Raw genomic sequence first — 21,965 nt, 5'->3', positions numbered from 1 at the left:
TTTTTTTTTTTTTTTTTTTTTTTTTTAAATTCTTTCTCCTCAGGACTCCACAGAATGGAGCAAGAATGAGAGGAAAAAGGCCGGCAGAAAAGCATGAACTGGAGGTTTGTTGAGCTCCTCTACTTCCTGTTTGTATGGGGCCGTATCTCAGTGCAGCCCTCCCACCAGGAACCAGCTGGGACAGACCAACATGTCTCCAAGGAATTTGATTGGCTTATTTCAGACAGGGGGCCTTTCCACCACTCCAGGAGCTACCTATCCTTTGTGGAAAGACACCGTCAAGGATTTACAACCAGATATAAAATATACAGGTAAGACCTGGGTTGAGCTTGTCCCCATCTCCTGTGCCTTTCATTCGTAGAGTGCTATTTGGGGTCAGGCGTGAGTATGGGTCTCGCCGTATGGAGGAACAATGGGCCATGGGGTCAGGAGGCTGTTTGTAGTTTCACCTTGTTTTTGTACTTTGCACAAGAGATGAACCATGACAAGGACAAGAGGGAATAGTGTTAGCTGAGTGCTGAGTGCCATCTACTGAGTGCTGACTGTGGGCCAGGCGTGGATGGTGCTTACTGCCTGGTATACACGATCTCAGTTAAGCCTTCGTCATAGTCGTCATGGGTAGACTCTACTTGTTCTCTCCATTTTATGCACGACGTCACTGGTCTTCAGCTAGGCCAAATGATTTGCCTGAAGTTCCACTGGCAGTATGTGATAGGCCTCAGCTTCATACCGTGTTTTATCTGTACCCACAGTCACAGGATTTTTAATCAACCACATCAGATGAAGGTAGTGTTGTTGTCAAATGCTATTAATGTACCAGCCTCCTACCTAAACCTAATCATGCATCTGGAAACAAGTAGGGACTGTCAAAAAATAGCCTTTTCTGATTTGGTTCTTGACCTGTTGGAATGTCGCTCACCCAAAAGGACTTAGCCCAAAGTTTTTTCCTCTTTGAAACCATCTTCAATTCTCCCCATTCCACTTTTTTACCCTCTTTTTGATATTCTCACGGCTCTCTATACATATATCCCTTTAGTTTTAAATGGTCTGAAGTTAGAGTGCATCTTTGTATTCCTTTCTCACGTAACTAGAAACCCATTGAGGGCAGAACTTAGATGCAATTCAATTCTAGACCTCTTGAGTGGTTTTGTCCTATCATGTATCAGAAGCACGCAATCAATGTTGTGAACTTAAATGAGTTGGGGGATGCAAGAAACTCTCTAGAGGTGTAGTCTTTGTTTTAAGGTCAAGGAAGAAGGGGCATACCCTTAACCCTTCTGGGCCATTTAGAATGGGAGAACCAGGGAGCATGGTGGAGGAAAGGACCCTGACCTGCATCTGGGAAGGTATGTGTTTAGATTGTAAATCTTCTGTGTAAATGTTATGACAATGGGCATGTCTCCCTTGCACATTTTGTGACATTGTAGGCTAGGGATGTGACTTAATGCTGAATATTCAAATCCTACGTTGAATAGTGTCTGAGGTTTTGCAAGTTTCCATCTATGAAAGAGCTCACAGATGAGCCTTGAAGGGTGCTAAGTTATCAGAGAGTTACTGGGGGAAGGTCCTCTGGGAACGAGAGAAAGCAGAAACACATGGGAGCATGGATATGGGGTGTGCAGGAAAGGGGGAAGGAGCACAAGGGTGAAAAATAGGGAGTTTCTTTCAAAAGAGAGTATTGGAATTTTAAATTATATTTATTGATTCAGAAGACCAGTGCTTGGGAGAACTATTCCTACACCACCTAAGAATGAGAGTTACCTACATTATTTCAAAGTTGGGTCCTCGGCATAATTTCTGGTGTAATATAGCCATGGTTCTTTGTGAACACACGTAAACCAAACGTGGGCACTCCCCAATGACTCGACAGAACACACTGTTCTCTGACATCGCAGGGACCGGGAAAGACGCGGGCTGAGACAGAGGATTTAAGGGAATAGAACAAATGGTGGAGATGCAGGTATCTTACCCTGTCTGTGTTTTGTCAGACAACGATCACATCTTGGTTTGACATGTTGGCTTTCACTTCCATGTGGGCCTCCTGAGGACATCTTACAGCTGAATGACTGGGGCTCACATTTCCATTTTAAAGATTAGAAGATGGCTGACTTTTGAATAAAGTCCTGTAGCTGAAAATGGTGGATGCCAGACTGGAAACAAAGTCTGACTGTAAATCCGTAACCATACCGATGAATGTGATAGAAAGAAAGGCATCCATTCATTATTTACAAATGTTTCTTAACAACTGCCATAGGCCTGCCCCTGTGCTAGACCCTGGGGATTGGAGATGAGTAGTAATGCTTGAACATGATGGCTGTGCTTGGGGTTTGGAAGGTAGCTAGCGTGCATGGTGGATGATTAACTGGTGCCTGTGATGACTATTGAAGTACCCTAGACCCACGTGGATACCCTGAGTAGAACCACAGAGCACTTATGATGGGCCATCAAAGGATGTCACTGACGTCTCACAACAATCTGTGAGGTGAACAGTGCCTTGGCATTTTGCGGATCGGAAAACCAGGACTTGGGGAGGCTGAGTTCCTGGCTCCAGCTCATCCGGGTGGTAAGGAACAGAGCTGGGATCCAAATACGGACCCACCTGACCCCAGAGCCCTCCTTCTGGCCACCATGGTGTCCACACATTGAGTGTTCCTGAACTCTGTAGGGGCTCTTGCAAACATTTTGCCTCACAACCACTTTGTAAATATTTGGGGCCTGGTTTTAGAGAGAACTAAGAAGGTAAAAGTTGTTAATGAGGTTGGGGGTCAGGACATCTGGATACTAACGCCAGCTTTCTGGGCACCGGTCTTGTGACATTAGGCAAACTCCTTCCTCTCTTGGATCCCACCTTCCTCACCCATCAGATGGTAGCCTTGATAATGTCAGTGGTTTTCAGCCTATGCTCTTTTAAAACCTTGAGAATCAATGAAAGAAGTCATAAAAGCTATTGCAGTGTAGGACGACAAGCAAATTGTCTTTGTGTGAGGGGTGACCAAACAGGACCCCCCCAGCTGTACACAGCATTTACACAGAGACGGTCTTACTCTTCCACTCTCGTGTTCTGATGTTCCATATGCTTTCTTTGGGATCCCACTGCTAAAGCAAAGCATGCTGTCATCCAACGGGCTGATTTCTAGGATGCTTTCTAGTTCTAAAATTAAGTATAAGATTTAACCGAGGTCACGTGGTTAATTAAATGATGGAGTTCGACCCAGAAGTCAGGCCCCTGGTCATCTAGTTATTCCTTCCTTCATTTATTTAATCCTCAAATAATTATTAAGCACCAGCTAGAGGCCCAGCACCGTTTGGGGCAGACGATACAATGATGAGTAAAACAAACATGGTCCCTGCTCTCCTAGGAGAGACTGACATTAATTAAACACATACATGTGTGCGTGCGTGCACACACACACGCACACTAAGTGCTACAGAGAAGAAAGTGCAGGGTAGATATAACTGGGAGATCATTAATACCACCAACATTGATTTGGAACCTACTACGTGCAAAGACCAGGTGGGGTTCCTGACCTGATCGGCACATGGACACACGTGTAGATATGTACCCAGAGACACGTGTGCCTCTCCAGGCCAGATTCAGACCTGAGCCAAAGCCAACTAGGACATGCTCCTCAGGGTGGTTGTCAAGTGACACTTTGTCCTCATCACATGCTGCTTTGTTGAAGCATGAAAACACGTCTTCCGGCGATTTCCAATGCACCTCCCTGTGTGCTCATGTAGACCCAGCACATCAAACACTCGACATTTGCATCATGACAAGGCTTTTCTCCAGGAACATGCCACACTGTCTTGTGCTAGACAGCCGGCCTTATGGAGGTGCCCTAGCCCTCTAGCTTCGGCTAGCTTGCTTTCCCCCACCCTGCACTCAAGCTGGGCCCCAGGCTGATCTGGGAGCTTCAGAAAGAATCTGAGGGGAGATCTCCTCTCCTCACTTCAGTGGGTTAAGGCCACTTCTTTCCTCCTCATCATATGCATGCAGAGGCTGGTTTCAGGTCATAGACTCAGGACAAGGACTCAGTGCCACAGGCAAGGAAGGGAGTTTTTCCCGTCAAATCCCAGCAGAAACCTTTTCTCAGGTTGCTTCACAAGCCAGGCCATAAGATGCATACAAACAGTGGTTTAGGTGCCCAAAGCACACGCTCTGTCATGCCTCAGTCTGAGCGGAAGCATGGAGGCTGGGCGATTTTCTGCATGCACCTGCCAACATCATTGATCTCAGAGTTAGGTAACCTGGGCGCTGGCCTACCTCTTCTGCCTCTTTCATGCACGCTTTTGGCCCAAATAATGGGATTTTGGAGCTTCTATTTTGTCGTCTGCAAAATGAGAGTGTTAGCCGAGGTGATCTTCAAGGTCTTTGCCTTTTCTGAAATCCCATGATTCCATGAAATCTTGTCCTCTGAAGGTATTGCCTGGAGTAGTGGAGAGGACTGGACTTGGAATGTAGAGACTCAGGCTTTGTTTATTTTGGACCCACTTTCTGGCTTTCTCATCCTGGGCCAGTGCATTCTGTGTATCATTCATTCATAGAATTTAACATCAGTCCTATGCCATGAGCTGTGCTATGGTTCGGTCATGCAGATATGACCAAAAGAAAACAATGAAGTGTGCTTGCACACAGACATGAACACACACACCACCAGTAGTGTCCACCCCCTCCTCCCTCAAACTCAGAGTTGAGATTGGAGGCTAGAAGCAAAACAAGAATCAGTAAGCACACTGTTATCATTCCACAGATAGGAATGGATAAGGAAGTGTTCAGGTCCTCAGTTTTCTCCTCTGTGGGAAGGGATGATGATGTCCGTCTGTCCTACCCACCAGGTCCAATGAGTTACAGTTCATGTGAGAATGCTTTGTACAGTTTAGATGTTCTTCTATCTGCAAATTATTTCTCATTAAGATTCTAAATCATCATTCGAATAAAATCATTGATTTTCACTTTCTGCTAAGCCCATACATACATTAGTCATTAAATACTCACGGCCATTCTGGGAGGGAAATGCTATTATTGTCCATATTATGAATAAGAAAATGTAGGCACCAAGAGGCTAAGCAAATTGTCCACGTTGCATGTCTGAGAAGTGGCTCAGCTGGGAACCAGAAGCGGGTGTCTGAGATCCCACAGTGGAGCCCTTACCTTATGCTCTTATGACTTTGTCTAAGTTACTCTGTTTATCATCAGATACTGAGAAACTCCCTCTGCCCTTGGGCAAGTTAGAACGTCTCTGAGGCTCAGGCTTCTCATTTGCAAAATGGAGGTCCTATGAAATGCCTTCTGTGTTTGTGATGAGAAGTAACTTGCTGTCAAACATTTGGACCTTGGAATTTGGCGGGACCTATAAAAATCAGAATTTACCCCTTTATCTCAGATGGCTGATGGCATTACTAGAAATGATTTTTTTCGTTCTCGAGATAATTTAGAAATCAGTCTTGTCCCTTAGTATTTGTTACTTAAAAAAAAAAAAAAAGGCAGTGTGATCCAAAGTTGTTTCCTGCCTTTTTGTGTATTATTTTCTGTTTATTTTTTCCTGACTTTGAGCTCATCAGTAATTGCAAAATGTAGCAGTTACATGAAAGGTGGTTTCATATTGAGTGGTTTTCCCTGCAGGTTGCTGAGCTAGTGGTTTGTGGCTCATGGTGTGCCTTCCTCAGAGCCCTAAATAAATACCTGAAAGTTGAGTGTAAATCAAATCTTGGGAAACCAAGTCTGATTGCCTAACTGTCTCGCACATTTATTTCAGACTTGCATGAATCTCAGCTCTAATCTGATATCCTAATGGTTCCCTGATGTATTTCACAAAAATATCCACAGCAGGTTTTGTGGTAAAGCTACTTGGCTGAATGAATGGGGCCAGGGCAGGGTGGATGGACTCCCTGAGGTGAATGAGATGCGGTCCTTATCCAGAAATCATTCAAGAGTATCTGTTGGGTACCTAGATATTCCAGATGCTTTGCCCTGGGGAACCAAGAAAGTACAAGGTAGCTTGGACTGCCTTCAAGGAGCTTACAGACAAATGACAGTAAGGGAAGTCTACCACTGAACCTCTCAGGATACTGGTGGTTGAACTTGAGGCCACCAGCCTCCGGATTCCAGATAGATCTTAACATCCCATGGCACAGGGGTTATATTTTTAGTAGTGCAGGAAAATTCAGTCTCGATTGGCATTTCTTCAAGTAGATTACATGGAACTCCAGTTCAGTGAGATGTTAAATGGTGTTTTCTGGAGTGATAGCAAAAAAGATCCCATAGTCAAGTAAATAATAACAATGATGGTAAGTGAATTGCTAACGTGAAAGCTTACCACATATCCATCGTGAACACACCGTATACATTTTCTCTGTTTAGAAACCTTATCCAAGGAAGGAGAGCTCATTTCTGGGAGAGTGGCATATAGCATAGGCAAGGAGATTCCAGGGCTTGTGTGTTTAACCTATGTCTCCCAAATTTTATATGCACATATATATAAAATATATATTAAAAATACTTGACCAAATCTCTTTGACCCCACAACCTCTTATTCTCAGAGGTATTGGAATTCTGGAGAGCAGGTATAAGGAGTTGCTGGCCCTACCTGGCTTTGAGTGTCTCTCCTTTGGACACAGCCTGTGTCAGAGCCCTCTTAAAGGGACACCTTTTTAGCTGGGAAAGCTGGAACGTGGCTGAGGAAGCTCCCTTACTTATCAGACTTTTGCTTGGAACATTTTAGTCTAAGTCTGTCCCATCCTGGTTTACAATGGAAAGAGAAAAAAAACCAGCAGCCTCATTTTCCCTGTTGCAGGTAGAAACCTTTTCTTTATTTTTTTTTTCCCTCTCTTTCCCTTTGCATTTCCTAAATTTCTGTGCTACCATTTCTTATTTGGAATTTGGCATTCCTGCCGGTTGTATAGGGATAGGGACTTCAACAGGCCAGAGCCACGGTCAAGGAATGAGATAAGACCTTGATTCAATATTGCAAAGGAGGACCTGCATTGTAGAGTCACCTGCAGAATTTTTAAACAATACCACTGCCTGGGTCCTTTCTCTGATATTTTGATTTCATTGGTCTAGGTTAGGCGGGAGAACCACTGACCTAATAGCAATGATTGCCTATTGGGGTGATTTTGTTCCCTAAAGGGACATTTGGAAACGTCCAGAGGGATTTGGGTTGTCACAGCTGGTTGGGGAGGGGGCTGCTACCGGCATTTAACAGAACGAGGCCGGGAATCAGGATACCTCTCCACATCCTGCCATGTACAGAAAAGCATTCTCTGACACATTATATCACTGGGGTAAAGGTTGAGAAATTCTGTTTGAAAGCAAGAATTTTTTGGGAAAAAAACAAAAAAGGAAAAAGGGTAGTGATTCTGGTCTTAGATCTTAGATCTTGGTCTTCGCAAGTCTGAATGGGAATGGTTGCAGTAGTGTGATTATTGGCCAGGTTCTCAAAGAGTCTGGCTGGAGGGCTGAAGGGCAGGGGATTTTGCATGTTTTAAGACATAACCTCAGACCAGAGCAGAAGTTACTGCATTTAGGATGGTGAATCAGTTTGGGTTTTCTGCTGCAGAAAGGCAGAGAAAAAATGATCCCCATTCCTTCAGGAGATCTGGGAGATCTGGTGGGTTTCTCCTCTGACTGCAGAATTCCCTAGGAAGTAAGATGTTCAGGCTCCATTGCTAGGTTCAAATACCAATGGCCTGAGTCCTTAACAAGCAGTTTGGACCAAGTGGTTTAACAGATAACTTTTTATCCCTTTAGAGCATGCCCACTAGGCATGAAAGATGATGAGAACAGGACAGTGTCTCAGGTTTATAGTTGTCAATTTCAGCCATTTAGAGGCTGGTGTCATTGGTGAGAACCAATACCCGTGCCCTTCTCCTACATTATCCGTCATTTAATCCAAATTTCTGCTCAAGTTCTCCCTGAATAGAGAGAGATGGGGAAGGATATACTGCAAACATCTTCTGGGCCACTTGGCATCCATTCAAAGATAATGTTTTGTGTTGATTATTTAAAATTGATCTTCCACTTCCAAGAACGAGAGCTTTATTGCTGCCAAATTGGTACCTTTGCTGCGCTTTACCTCTTTGCACCCACGCCATTTCTGAACTGATTCATGAGCTGCAAACCTTAGTTTTCTTCAGTTGTGGCCAAGGAATCGTCCAGCTTCATTTGGGAGCAGGGTCTGAAAATGGACAAGCTTGCACACCTCCCTCATGTGGAGTGAGTGACACCAATCCTGGCCACCTTTAGGACTGGGGAAATTTGGAGAAGAAGACAGACAAGCCTTGCAGCTTCAGACTCCATGCTCCGAACCCTGGCCAACAAAGACAGGGACTGGGTCCATGATCTGGAGCGCCCACAGCTTACTTACTCATTTGAAAAATGTTTACTGATCTCCAGACTCCTACCAACGAGGCTCTGCAGCATTCCCTTGGGGAATGGAAGAGGAACCTTTGATCCTCCCCCTCAAGGAACCCATGATATCTTGGGGAAAACTGACCAAAGACAAATAAGCCCAGTGCCTGTGCTGAGTTCCCTGGCTGAATCCTGCCCTTGGGGCTCTGTTTGTGGAGGTGGAGGGCAACTTGCCCTAGCCCTGGGCTTGTGAAGGGGGAAGGATGGGAGGAAAAGACTAGTCTAAGAAGGCATCTTAGAGGAAAGGGTATTGAACTCAGTCTTTAGGGAGGAGGAGGAATTTGTGAGAAGACATTTGCGGGGGAGAAAAGCAGCCCAGGAGGACAAAGCAGTGCCTGTGAAAACAAGAGGTGGGAGAAACCTTAGATCTATAGGTCTCTGTGTGTGTGTGTGTGTTGAGTAGCAGTGAAGTAGGACAGAAGGCTGGATAGCAGCTCGGATGCAACAATGAAAGAAATTTGGAATGGCAGATTTGTTGCAACCAAAAGCAAGCTCTAGCTAGTTGTCAGAGGATTACTAAACCCCTACTTGGAGCAATGTTTTTTCTTTCTATAGGTTTAATAAACCTATAGAAAGAGATACAGATACATGACAAAAATGAAAATTCAGGAAAAAATACTTACCCTTATACATATATTTTGATATTTTCTATTCCATTCTGTTATTGTCTATCCTTTTCTGATTCGTTTATTTTTAATTTTTTTAAAAGATTTTATTTATTTACTAGATAGAGATCGAGAGCCCACGAGCCAGGGGAAAGGGGAGGAGGGGCAGGGACAAAGGGAGAAGCTGAGTTCCCACTATGCAGCGAGCCCCACATGGGGCTCCATCCCAGGACCCTGAGCCCAAGGCAGATGCCCAACCAACTGAGCCACACCGGCACCTCTGATTCATTTTTTTTTTTAAATGTGGCTCCCCACCAACTAGAGTGATTTCGGCCTCCACCAGTGGAGTGGACCTTCCAGTCTGAAAAACACTGACTTCGGGTCCATATCGTGGTCAGTTGGGGCTCCGAGGACCGCTGTGCTGTTTGCTTCTCAGAGTTTGCCATGGGCTCTGGGTAAGCCTGTTAGAACCTGAGCTTCTCTTGATTTGGGCAACAGGAAAATGCTAAAGGGTTTGAAACAGGAGACGGACACGGGCTGATAACGCGTTTAGAAATATTGCTCTGGCGGCGGCAGCTGCAGATAGGATGCGTGGAAGGCAGTGAGAGGGAAGGGTGTTCAAGCTCTGGAAATAATTCAAGGGAAAGGAGGGGAGCGCTGGAGTCAAGACGGAGTCGATAAAGATGGAGTTCATTAACTCCCAAGTTGGACTCTGTGCCACCAACGGAGCTGCTCTGGACCCACCCGTCAGGCAGCTCCCTTCCTGGGCTGCATCCAGGCCTACCTGCCCCAGTTCCATTCTTGGCGCCTTGTGGCAGGAAGCACTTTTCTTTTTTTGTTTTTTCCATATACAATCGACAGCTGCTGGATACCTTTGTATCCTTTTTGAAAGGAACCAGCATACCCAGGCTTCTGACTCCAGGCAATTTCTTTATCTCTCAAGGCCTTCGTTCTGGGCATAAGAATTACTGAGTCTCATTAGCAGTGGATTCTCAGACTGGCTTGGAGGAAAGCTTTGCATCCCACCCTTTATCTGGACCTGGCTTGTCTCTGCAAACCTCTGCAAACCTCCATGGAAACTTCTAGCACCAAGTCCGTATCTAAGCTTCTGAGAATCTAAACCTGTCGCTATCCCTGAGTGATGGGCAGCAAGTCTTAAGACTCAGGCAGAACTTGGTTTGAATCCTGGCTGTGCCATTTCCCACCCGTGAGGTCCTGGGTGTATTACTTAAACCTTTTGACCTCAAATTCTCCATCTGTGAAATGGGGATATATCCCATAATTGTTGCAAAGATTTAAGAAGATAACATCTGGTCATTTTAGCATGGAGAAAGTTCCTGAGGATTGGTAGTTAAAAATATATATATATCTGAAGCACTGTTTCCTAAAGTTCCTCAACAGGGACTCCACGAGGGTTTGCAGGAGACCTCCAACAACAAGAGGCAAACTCAATCTGCCCTATGGATTAGATGCCCTTGGACGGTAGCATTGGCTCCATTCTTAGACTAAAAGGACACTTGTTAGGAAGAAAATAAAAAGAAACAGAAAGATTTCTGATGCCCTGAGGCACATACGGCTGGAATCCAGAAGCCTGCAATTTAGCCTTAAGCCACCAGCATGCATGGGTTCGCATAAAGAGTACACATCCCATGATTTGTAAGCATCTAATTTATTAATCAGTACAGGTGATGGGAGCCATCTGCGACATCTCATCTTCCAGTTCCCGCCGCACTGCACCCGCCAGGTTGTCTTTGATGTGTAATGCTCAGGAGATGTTCGTCCCCCCAGGCATGGCTTTTCACCCAAGCACCTTCCAGCTATCAGCCCCATTTCAGAAGGGGGTGTATTGGTGTGGGGGGAGTAACTCTCCTGTTTTTCAAACTGTATGGCTCAGCAAGGTACAGCTTCCATTCCTGAGCACTCGTGACATCCTGTGTGGGACTGTAGCTTGACATCCGTTGTAGATCACATTTAGGGAGGGTGTGGCTTGTGTGAGAAAGAAGGAACTGAATGCAAGTAATCTGGAAGTATCTGGCACAGTGAAATCGTTTGTCTGATTGTCTGATCTGGGAAGGAGTTGCTCCCCTGTGCACGAAGTTGACATACATTGGTAGAGTCTGTACCTTGTGCAAGAGCTGCATGAGCCTCTGTTGTTAACAAAGCAGCACGCATCTGTGCCTTTAGGAGCATTGTAGGTAGCTGGACACGCACGGGAATCAAATTGCTCCCTCCTAAGAGAGTTCTGGGGAAGGAGATTAATAACATGGAGTGCTAGTATAAAGAAGGATTTGTAAAAGAAGGGGATTCATCCTTTTTTAAAGTTGAGATCTAGACCGTAGCAGTTAGGTATATGAATGTAGAGGGTGTGTGTGTGTGTGTGTGTGTGTGTGTGTGTGTGTTGTGAGGTTATGTCCAGGAAGGGACCGACTTGTTCTGGGGTCTGCAGTCACTCACTGTGAGTGACAGGCAGAGGAAATGTTAGCATGCAGGCCAGGAAAGTAAGTCAGCGATTAGGTCATGGAGCTCGGTGTATGTTATAGACAAGACTTTGCACTTTATCCTAAGGTGGTGCCTTTCACACCTTCTCATTTCAAGATTCTCTCAATGATTTTGTTACGGTTCCTGGAGGCCAGGGAAATCCTAACTCTGTTTATTGAGTAGTTAGGTCTGAACAGCTTAATGAAATATTTATGTCCCCAAAAGTTTAGTGGCCATTTGAAAAACGATGCATGCAAACCTAAAGAAAAAGCAGTATTTTGATTTTTATTCCTAAATAACCACAGTGTCTGCTTCTTAAACTTTGCAATTGGGTACTGCTGCCCTCATTTCCTATTCCTCATTCATTTTTCTCCAGTACTTTGTAGTTCTGCCAAAAACCCACCTCAAGGAAGGTATGCTGTATGAAAGGAATGGATGTGTTTTAATGTTGAAACTGTAAACCACTTCGGGTTAGTAGTTTCTTTGATGCTCAATAAATGTCAAGTATCTCTCATTTCTCTTGAACATTTACAATATTCCCCGTGCCACTGTGACTTTTCCGTGGTGCTCTGGTAGCATCACAGCACACAAGTTAGGAACCAGGTCCGAAGGACAATGGGAAGTTCTTAGGAGGATTTTGCCCAGATGCAGAGCGTGTCATGTTGTCATCTTAGAAAGGTGACTCCTGGGGGCACCTGGATGGCTCAGTTGATTAAGCATCTGCCTTTTGGCTCAGGTCATGAACTCAAGGTCCTAGGACTGAACTCCATGTCCAGCTCCTTGCTCAGTGGGGAGTCTGCTTCTCCGTCTCCCTCGCTCACAAATAAATAAATAAAGTGTTACCAAAAAAAAAAAAAAAAGAAAGAAAGAAATAAATGGAGAGAATGGATTGATGAAGAAAAGTTGAGAGAGGGCACAAAATGTACATCAGAGACCTAGAAGGCTGTGGCATACCCCAGGTAAGAGAAGAGGGTGCCTTGGACAAAAGTAGCATCAATGAGGATTTGAGATCTATGTATTTTATAATTTTTTTGGGAAACAAGCACGAAGTTGTACAGAGTACAACTGTGTGAGAGGGCACAAAATGTACATCAGAGACATAGAAGGCTGTGGCATACCCCAGGTAAGAGAAGAGGGTGCTTTGGACAAAAGTAGCATCAATGAAGATTTGAGATCGATGTATTTTATAATTTTTTTTGGAAACAAGCACGAAGTTGTACAGAGTACAACTGTGTACACAGTACAGTGGTGTCTCATGTACTTTTCATCCAGTTTCTCCCAATGGTTACATTTCCTATAACTATAATATGATAGCAAAACCTAGAGCTTGATACTGGAACAATGCATGTGTATCATTCTGAGTCATTTCATCACATGTGTGGATTCATGTAACCACCACCACCATCAAGACACAAAGCAGTTCCATCATCACAAAGATCTCTTGTGCTGTCCCTTTATCATCATGACTCCCCCCCTCCCCTAGCATCCTTAACCCCTGGCAGCCACCACTTTGTTTCCTGTCTCTATGATTTCATCATTTCAAGAATGTCATGTAAATGAAATTATACATTGAGATACTCTAAAGAGATAAAAGACTCAGTATTGAAATTTGAAGGTTGAAAAGCAGGAAGACCCAAGAAGCAAGGGACATGATCATACCTTAAGTGTTGAGTTCCTAGATCTTGATTAAATAGGAAAAAGAGAAGGGGAGCACATTTTTGACCTGGTCAGTTGTGTGGGTGGTGGCGCTTTTCATCAAGATAGGCAGCTCTGCAAAACAAGGACACTTTGGGGTTGTGTATGATTGAAGATGATGAGTCAGCTGTGCAAATGTTAAATTTAAACTAGCTGTAACATCCAAATGGAGAGTTGGTAAGCAGTTGTACAAATGGTTCTGACCCTTGGATTAAAAACAAACAAACAAACAAACAAACAAAAAACAATAGTATTCAGAGCCACCAGGTTACCGATAGTCATTGTAGATGGCCCTGAGGGACGTGTTCACTCTGAAGAATTCGTTTAGCATGCGCAGAGAAAAGCCTTGAGAAGTTGAGGACTGGCCAGTGGTATAGGAGGGAAGCCAGGGACGTCTGGTACTATGGAAGCTCCAATAAATGAATGTTTTAAGAAGGAAGGTGTGGGTAATCAGGGGCCATGGGTTCTGATGGAGAACATAAAGTACGAACTGAAAATAGCCTTTTGTGTTTAAAATCTTGACCTTGGCAAGAGATGTTTAACTGTAAGGTTGGGGACAGGAGCCAGATTGCAGTGGGTTGAGAAGTAAGTGAGAAGCAAGGAAGTAGACTTTTTTTTTTTTTTTAAAGAAGCACAACAAGAAAGGGAGCAGGGTTGTGAAACAAAGAGAAAATCTTTTGTGTTGTTCCTTGGCTTCTAAGCGAGGAGACCATTAAGAAAAGGAGAGGCTGAGGCTGAGGGTCTGAGTGGGGTTATTTGTGATGGAACAATTCCTGAAGAGGCAGGGTGGGAGGTAAAGCATCGATGGGGGCAAAAGGAAGGGTAGCTTTCAGCTTAATTAGGAAGAAAGAAAGGAAAGAGAGGGTGTGGATGCAAATGTATTGATTTCCCTCAAGATTTGAAAAGACATCCTATGGCCTCTTTCCTCTTTGTGAAGTAGGATATAAAGCCAGTCTCTGAGCAGGGAGGCCTTGGGGAGGGCCCAAAAGAGTTTGTAGTGTTTTGAAATCCTTAGTCTGCAGAATGGTAGATGGATCTTATTAAGGAAATAGAAGGGGATCACTGGGAAACACCGAGGGCTCTGATAATGTTCCTCACCATCTATTGATAATGATTGTAGTCTGGGCAACTGGGCTGTTGTTCTCCATAAGAACTGTACATTCTAGGTAAGAGCAAAGATGGTGGTTGTAGGTTCAAACAGAGTAGGGGTTTCTCAAGGGGATGAGATGGAAGAACAATGGGGTAAAGGAGTTAAAAGTATTGGCCAAAAGTGAACACAGAGATGGATCATTGGATCTAAGTCGATCCAGAAAGAAGTGAAGCCAGTAGATTGTGCTTAAAGGGAAAGGAAAACCTCTTGAGTCTGGAGATCTTGAAGAGGTAGAGAGCAGGTGTTGTGGTGGACCAGTCCAAGACCGGAATATTTTCATGTGATACGGTGGAGTTAGAGGGGCTTTGGGAAATGACACGTTCTTGGAGTAACTATAGGAAGAAGGAGGGACTGGAGGGGGCGGGGAGATCATTGGGATGAAGTAGGTAAAGGGGCCGAGAGGCTGAGGGTATTGGCTGCTAGTCAATGGGAACGAAGGGAGAACTTGGGGTGAAGACAGAGTGTGAAAACCAGGTGCTGCAGTGTTCGTGGTACTGGAGAGAACAGCTTGAAGTTCGTTCCTGAACACAAGGAAGAAAGGAAGGCAGAGGGTGAAGTAGGTAATTCAATCTGTTACAGAAGATTTGCATTCGAGGCTTTTTTCTTTCTCCATTAGATCTTTGAATAATGATCTATCCTCTCTGAGCCTCAATTTTCTTTTCCTTAAAGAGGAACTTAAAATCTTGACGTCCCCCACAGAGCGGCAGAGTGTGATACTCTAAAGAGAAAGAGAAAGTAAATGTGCTTGGTATACCCAACACCTCCGTGTAGATACGGGCCCTATTGTTCCTGTTTACTGGCACCCTGGGACTGAATTTGGATTCCTTCCACTGCTCTGATGGAAGATAGTGTGTTGGTACCTAATAATTGCATTTGAATGGCCCGGTTTCAGAATATCATTTTAGGATAACAAAATGAATGGCAGCTCTAATATTGGAGACGGGCTGTTGGACGTCCTATCTTTTAGATGTCCAGAATAAATGTGCAAGAACGGTTGACCCAGACAAATTGACCGATGAAGGATAACTTGTGCTGGAACATAATGAGTTCAATATTCTTTTGATTTACGAACAGGCACTTGGGCACCCAGGCCTGGGATGCTTGTCAGCAGAAGGAAATGTAGATCGTATTGCACTTGCTGAAGACACACAGAGGCCTCACTCCGTAACAGCTTCAGCTCAGCCTGGGTTTACATCATCATCTTCATCATCATCATCATCATTAAGAAGGGGTAGGGCTTCCAAAAGGAGAACGTTCTGGCGGCAGAACCTCCTTACTTGATGTTGCAAGTTGAGCTGAAATGAATAGGATAATGGGGGAATCCCCTAACAGAATCCCGTTGGACTTCGTTCCAGAGCCAAGAACAACACTGAAAAATAAAAGCACACACAGAAAGGAATGAATAAACTCGCTTGTGATACTGAATATATTAATAACTACATAACCTACCCCTATTAAGCCATTTGATCCTCATAACAATCCTATGTGACAGCTCCTACGTTTAACCCCGTTATGTAGATGAGGAGATGGAAGCTCACAGAAGAATTTTGCCGAAGGTTACACAGTTGGGAAGTTACTGAATCCAACACAGGTGGTCTGGTTCCAGACTCTGGGCTTGTAACCACTGGCTCTGAAGGGTGCTGGGGGTGCGGGGGTAGGGGTGAAGGGAGAGCAGCCCTGGGAACCAAGGAGCTTGTGTCCTGTGCCATCTTCGATGCTGAATCATTTTATGACCTGGGAAACTTTCCTTTCTAATCCTCCACAATTCTCATTTCTCCTCCCACTTGTTCCTTCCCTCTTTGCACTTTTCTTCCTGTGCTGCTGCTTCCTTCTTCCTTCACATATGCTTTCTCTAGGTCATGCTCTAAAGTTCACAAGACACTTTCCCATATAGGGTGGGTAACACCATCCCATTTTGAAGATGAGGTTGTCAGAGTTTGGGGCAGCTGAATATCTGCGCAGTTTGATCTGTCTGCCAAGAGGTGGAACGTTGACTTGTATCCAAGCCTTCTGACTCATCTTTCAGTGCTCATCGTAACTGGCCCACAGTTGCCTTTTTGTTTGATGAGCCCCTTCTTTTTTCTGGTACTCCGTTTAGGTTCAGCCTTCATGCTAATTGCAGTACTTTTAATTTTTTTAAATTTTTTTTTATTTTTAAAGATTTTACTTATTTATTTGACAGATAGAGATCACAAGTAGGCAGAGAGGCAGGCAGAGAGAGAGAGGTGGAAGCAGGCTCCCCGCTGAGCAGAGAGCCCGATGCAGGCTCCATCCCAGGACCCTGGGATCATGACCTGAGCCAAGGGCAGAGGCTTTAACCCACTGAGCCACCCAGGTGCCCCTAATTGCATTACTTTTTAAAAGAGAATGGAAGAGCTTTGCAAACATGCAGTCCTTTACCTTGTACCTGCTGAAGGATTCCAGAGGTGGTTTTTGAAAGAAGGAGCAGTGAGGCATGTGCCATTCTTTTTTTTTTTTTTTTAAAGATTTTATTTATTTATTTGACAGAAATCACAAGTAGACAGAGAGGCAGGCAGAGAGAGATAGAGGAGGAAGCAGGCTCCCTGCTGAGCAGAGACCCTGATGTGGGGCTCGATCCTATGATCCTGGGATCATGACCTGAGCCAAAGGCAGAGGCTTTAACCCACTGAGCTACCCAGGCGCCCCAAGGCATGCGCCATTCTTACATGGTCTGCTTTCACGGGTCCTTTAGCCTTTCAGAGATCTGAGAAAATTAACTCTCATCAAGTGTGATCCCTAGATTCTGGGAACAAAATATTTCTTCTAAGATTGTTCTCTTAAAATTAGCGGATCGATGTGGTGTCATTAAAAACAGCCAACTCACCACTCCTAAGGGCAGAAATCCTTCTGTCTCTTGTGGATGGAGGATGGTAGAGAGAGATGCATAGCTGTATGTATTATGCTGTTCTATTTCAGTCTACTGTATAATTCTCTTCCTTTTTTTGGATCTTATTCTGTCGCTGAGTTCCACCCACCCACTTCTGGGAGACAAGGCCAGGTGAAAGACATCTTCAGATTTCTCAACATCCTCATGCACTTGTCAGTGGGTGCTGGATTTTCAGGAGTAACTTGGAAGCCTGTCCATCCGAAAGAACCAGAGAAGGTAGCCCCTGGTCCTAGACCAATACCTCTTACATGCAGAAAGCTTGTAAAGTTACATATACAGAGCTGGCACTGGAGATCAGAGAGTTCCTCCTGGGCTAGTTCCAGAGAGAGAACTGGAAAACAGTCTTCCAGGTGAGAAGTTTTTAATGGTCAGTTGCTAGAAGATGAGGGGGGCACTCACTCTCCTCTCACCAAAGTGCTTCTAATTTGTGTAGTCTGACCAAAAGAGAATGTAAGCGTAGGTGAGAAATTGGCTTCAGTGACCTTGGATACCCTTGACAAGGCAAGATTGCATAATCATGCCTACAATCGATATTCTTCTGTCATTTATCTGATTAGAGATAGCGCCCTTTACTAATTTTTCTAAGGAGTCTATTCTATGAGTGGAGGCTCTGAGTGTCTGACGACCAGTTTAGGGGACTGAAAAATCAGTTTCTGATTTTTTTTTTAAGATTTATTTACTTGATAGACAGATCACAGGTAGGCAGAGAGGCAGGCAGAGAGAGAGGAGGAAGCAGGCTCCCTGCTGAGCAGAGAGCCCGATGCAGGGCTCGATCCCAGGACGCTGGGATCATGACCTGAGCTGAAGGCAGAGGCTTTAACCCACTGAGCCAGCCAGGCGCCCCTCTGATGTTCTCAGTCTTCTCTGTGGGTCTCTCCTCTTCCAGATCATAGGCTGAATGGTGGTCTTCTGTCTGTTCTCCCTGGCTAATCACCCTCACTCCTGTGTCTCGCCTTATCACCTACATTTCCAGCAACTCCCAAACTGCCATCTCTCCTCCAGAACCCACAGTCCTATCAGCTAGCCACCAACTGGGTATTTCCACTGGACTTTTTCATGAAAATTCAGAACCCTCACGTTACCCCTCTACCAATTTCTTCTCTTCCTGTGTTCTCAGTCACATACTGCACCATCATCGGTCAAAGGTCCAAGCCAGAAGGTTGGAGAGTATGCTCAAGTAATTCGTCTTCCTGACCCAATAAAATGTAGTAATAATAATAATAATTTTTATCGTGATTGCTAATACTTGAATGTGTACCGTGTTTCAGACTTATGGTAACCACGTTATGTGGGTTATATTGTTTTATCTTTCCACCAGCCTGTGACTGTTGTAAATGAAGAAAGTAAGTAGCTTGCCCAAGATTATGCAGTTAATAAGAGAAGGGTCTAGGATTCTAGACTGTAGAGTTTGTGTCTTTATTCTCCTTGATATGCTGCTCAAATATTCCATTCATCACTATTCTCTCTCCTGTATATAGCTTCCAATTCATGTACTTTTCCCTATTCCAACTTCCTCCTTCCGATCTTATTTCCCTGTCCCTATTTTCTAAGTCAGTGGCCACTAAAGATTATGCATCCTTATCACTAAAAAAAAATCATACCACCATAGTCATTATAAATATATCCTAATATTTATTGTTTATTATTATATAAGCATAGACATTTCAAAATATATGAAAGAATAGATCAAAACAGTTGAATTTTTTAAAACATTATTTTAGTTCATTACTTACCGTGTATTTTTTTTTAGCAGTTGTGGATATAAACTCTTATGTCAAAAGTCTGTGGGGTTAATTTAAATCAATTGGCAGATATGATTGTTTTGTCATGATTTTTTGCTTTGTACCGTGACCACTGAAGTACTTAATCCAGAGGAAGAGAAACACTAGTTCTGCTTTTTTTTTTTTTTTTTTTTTGCTTGTATTATCGGTCTTTGCTTCAACTGGTAGTTTCTTTGCAAGAAACTCTCAAAGCTGTTTGCCCTTTTCAGGAGGGTTGGCTTAGTTAAAACTAAATAAGGAATTCACAAATCACACTTGATCATGCACATATAAATTGCAAGAGGTTGCAATTAGCTGAATGAAAGCAGAAGGATAAGCCAAGGCATTGCTGCCCACACCTCTTTGGTCATATATCTAAGAACTGCCTCTGGCACAATTACGTGTAGACCTGTGGAACCTGGGATGATTCATTTCAAGTTAAATTTTGTGCATGGTGTCAAGGAAGGGTCCATATTTATTTTGCCTTCTCAATGTGAATATCCAGTTTTTCCAGTTCTATTGGTTGAAAAGACATTCCTTTTCCCATTAAATTGCATTGATATGTTCCTTGAATATCAACTGACTACTTATGTGTGAACACAGTGTTATATTGATTATACCATTCTTGATACTGATTAGAAATCTGATTGGGATTCTGTCTATACGTTTGGAGAGAAGACATCTCACCCACGTCAAATCTTCCAATCCATGGACCTGGCTTACTGCTTCTCTTTGTTTAGACATTTGACTTTATCCAATAATATTTTGCATTTAGCACTGCATACATGTTGTAACATACTTTGTAAGTCATGTTGTGTTTGGAGTGTGTTGTTGGGGTTCGGAACCGATGGGCAAGAAAGAATTCTTGAGATGTCTTTGGTGTAAAAAGATGACTTTTATTATTATAAAGAACAGGGACGGTCAGGACCCTTGGGCAGAAAGAGCTGCTGCACTGGGCTTGTGAGGAATGGCTGACTGTATACTTGGGAGTTGGGGGAAGTAAGGAAAATGGAAGGTTTCTAAGAGGACTTTCATGTATTAAAGAAGATCCTCAGGAAACTGGAGGCCTTGCAGTTGTCAAGCTAAGGTTGTTTCTCCCCCAGCAAAGTATTAACATTAAGACAGTTGGGAGTTTCCTGGAGGAATGTTATACTCTGCCTATCTCAGATACTTGTCAATGGGTTGCAGGTTACAAGGACATTTCATTTTATCTACGTTTCCTATTGCCTTTGTCTCCCGTATCATAAGTATTCCTAACTTTGAATGGTAAATACATTTCTAATTTTTTAAAATATTTTCATTGCTCGTATATAGAAATGTAATTGAGTTTTCTATAGTGTATTCTCCTACCTTGCTATCTTCACCAGTGACCTTTGATAGTTTCTTGTAGAATCCTTACGATTTTCTACATACGCAATCACACTGTCTGGGAAGAGTTTCACATCTTCCTTTCCAGTCTATATGTCTTTTCTTTCTTTCTCTTGCCTGACTTCACTGGCCAGAACCTCTGGTAAAATGCTGAATAGAAGGGCTGCAAATGTAAATCTTTACCTTGTTACCGATTTAGAAAATAAAGCATGCATTCTTTCACTAGTGTGAAGTTAGCTGTAGGGTTTTTTATTGTTGTTGATGCCTTTGTGTTTATCCTGTTTGAGCTTGATCTGCCTTGTGTGAGTTAATGTTTTTAACCAAATTTGGGGGTGTTTTTATTAGATATTTTTATTAGATATTTTTCTTCCCTAGTCTCTCTCTTCTCTCCATTTGAGACTGATTACCATGTCTTTGACTACCTACTTGTTGTCTCTGAGGTGCAGTTCATTTTCTTCAATCTTTTTTCTCTCTGTTCATTTGGTTGTATAATTTCTTATGATCTGTCTTCAAATTTACTGTTGTTTTTCTTTTTCCCTGTCATCTCAATTATGCTGGTGAGCCTTTGTTGGGAACTTTAAAATGTCAATTGTTATGCTTTTCATCTTTAGAATTTCCCATTTTTTATGTAGAGTTTCCACCTATCTGTTGTTTATTTTTTCCTTATTTCTTTGAATCTCTTAAATGTATTTTTTAAAAATATTTTGAACATATTTATAATAGCTGCTTTGAAGTCTGGTAAATTCAACATCAGGTTTATTAGTGTTAGTTTCTGGGGCCTGCCCTTTATCCCCTTTTTATGAACTATAGTTTCTATTTTCTTTGCAAATATAGTTTTGGTTGAAAACAACATCATAAATACTATGGCTCAGTATCTTTGGATTATATTGTATTTTTCCCCACTATTTGCTGCTGTTGCTGTTGTTGTTACAGTATGCAGTTAACTTGGCCTGGACTTCCTGCCACAAAATTTTATCTCAGCTATAGTATGCCAGCACTGATATTCCTGCTTTGTTTTCACGACTTCCAGCTGCTTCTTTTTCTACTTGGTTCTCTGCAGGTCTTCTGTGTGCCTCCACAATTTTGTGGTCAGCCAAACATTTGGGGAGAGGTTATACTCCAATTTAGAGAATCTCTGTCTCTCTCTCTTTGGTTTGTTTCTAAGGATTCCCGCTATCCCTTTGATTTTCAGCTGCTCTGCCCACCTTTGGTTTCATCTTCTGAAACTTCAAGCCCATAAGGGTTCGCCTTTCACCACCTGAAGTGCACATTTAGGCTCAGTCTTTAAAAAGCAGCAAACGGAGATCTTTCCCTGTGCCTTTCTATAACTAATGGGTAGGGGCGCCTAACGGGTGGATTCCCTTCTGTTCTCTGCCTCCTCTTTCACTGGATCCCCTGGGGTCTCTCCTACACTTGTGTAGCTTAGCCATTAGCATCTAGTTGGGACAGTTTTTAAACTCAGATTTTGGTTCTCCCTCCTTTTGCTGCAAGACTCTCCCTTGTAATTTCCTTCTGCTCTTCTGTTCCTGACCTCTGCTGTCTGCTGCTCTGGGCCCGTGAGGTTGCAGATTTCCACCACCGTTTATTGTCT

At 43.4% G+C, this 21,965-nt stretch overlaps 1 protein-coding gene across 1 annotated transcript in view; it reads left to right on the top strand.

Moving 5' to 3' along the window:
• Nucleotides 1–21,965, top strand: part of BRINP1 (BMP/retinoic acid inducible neural specific 1) — a 170,616-nt gene that overhangs the window by 47,382 nt on the left and 101,269 nt on the right. The window contains exon 2 of the mRNA XM_032865723.1: nucleotides 44–311. Within this exon, the coding sequence (XP_032721614.1) occupies nucleotides 94–311 (218 nt within the window). The 5' untranslated portion in view covers nucleotides 44–93. The remainder of the gene's footprint in view (nucleotides 1–43; nucleotides 312–21,965) is intronic.

The sequence above is a fragment of the Lontra canadensis genome, unplaced genomic scaffold (assembly GCF_010015895.1).
Source record: "Lontra canadensis isolate GAN:19392208 unplaced genomic scaffold, GSC_riverotter_1.0 scaffold30, whole genome shotgun sequence".
NCBI lineage: Eukaryota > Metazoa > Chordata > Mammalia > Carnivora > Mustelidae > Lontra > Lontra canadensis.
The sequence above is the reverse complement of the archived record's forward strand: the minus strand, read 5'-3'. Positions and strand labels throughout refer to the sequence as shown.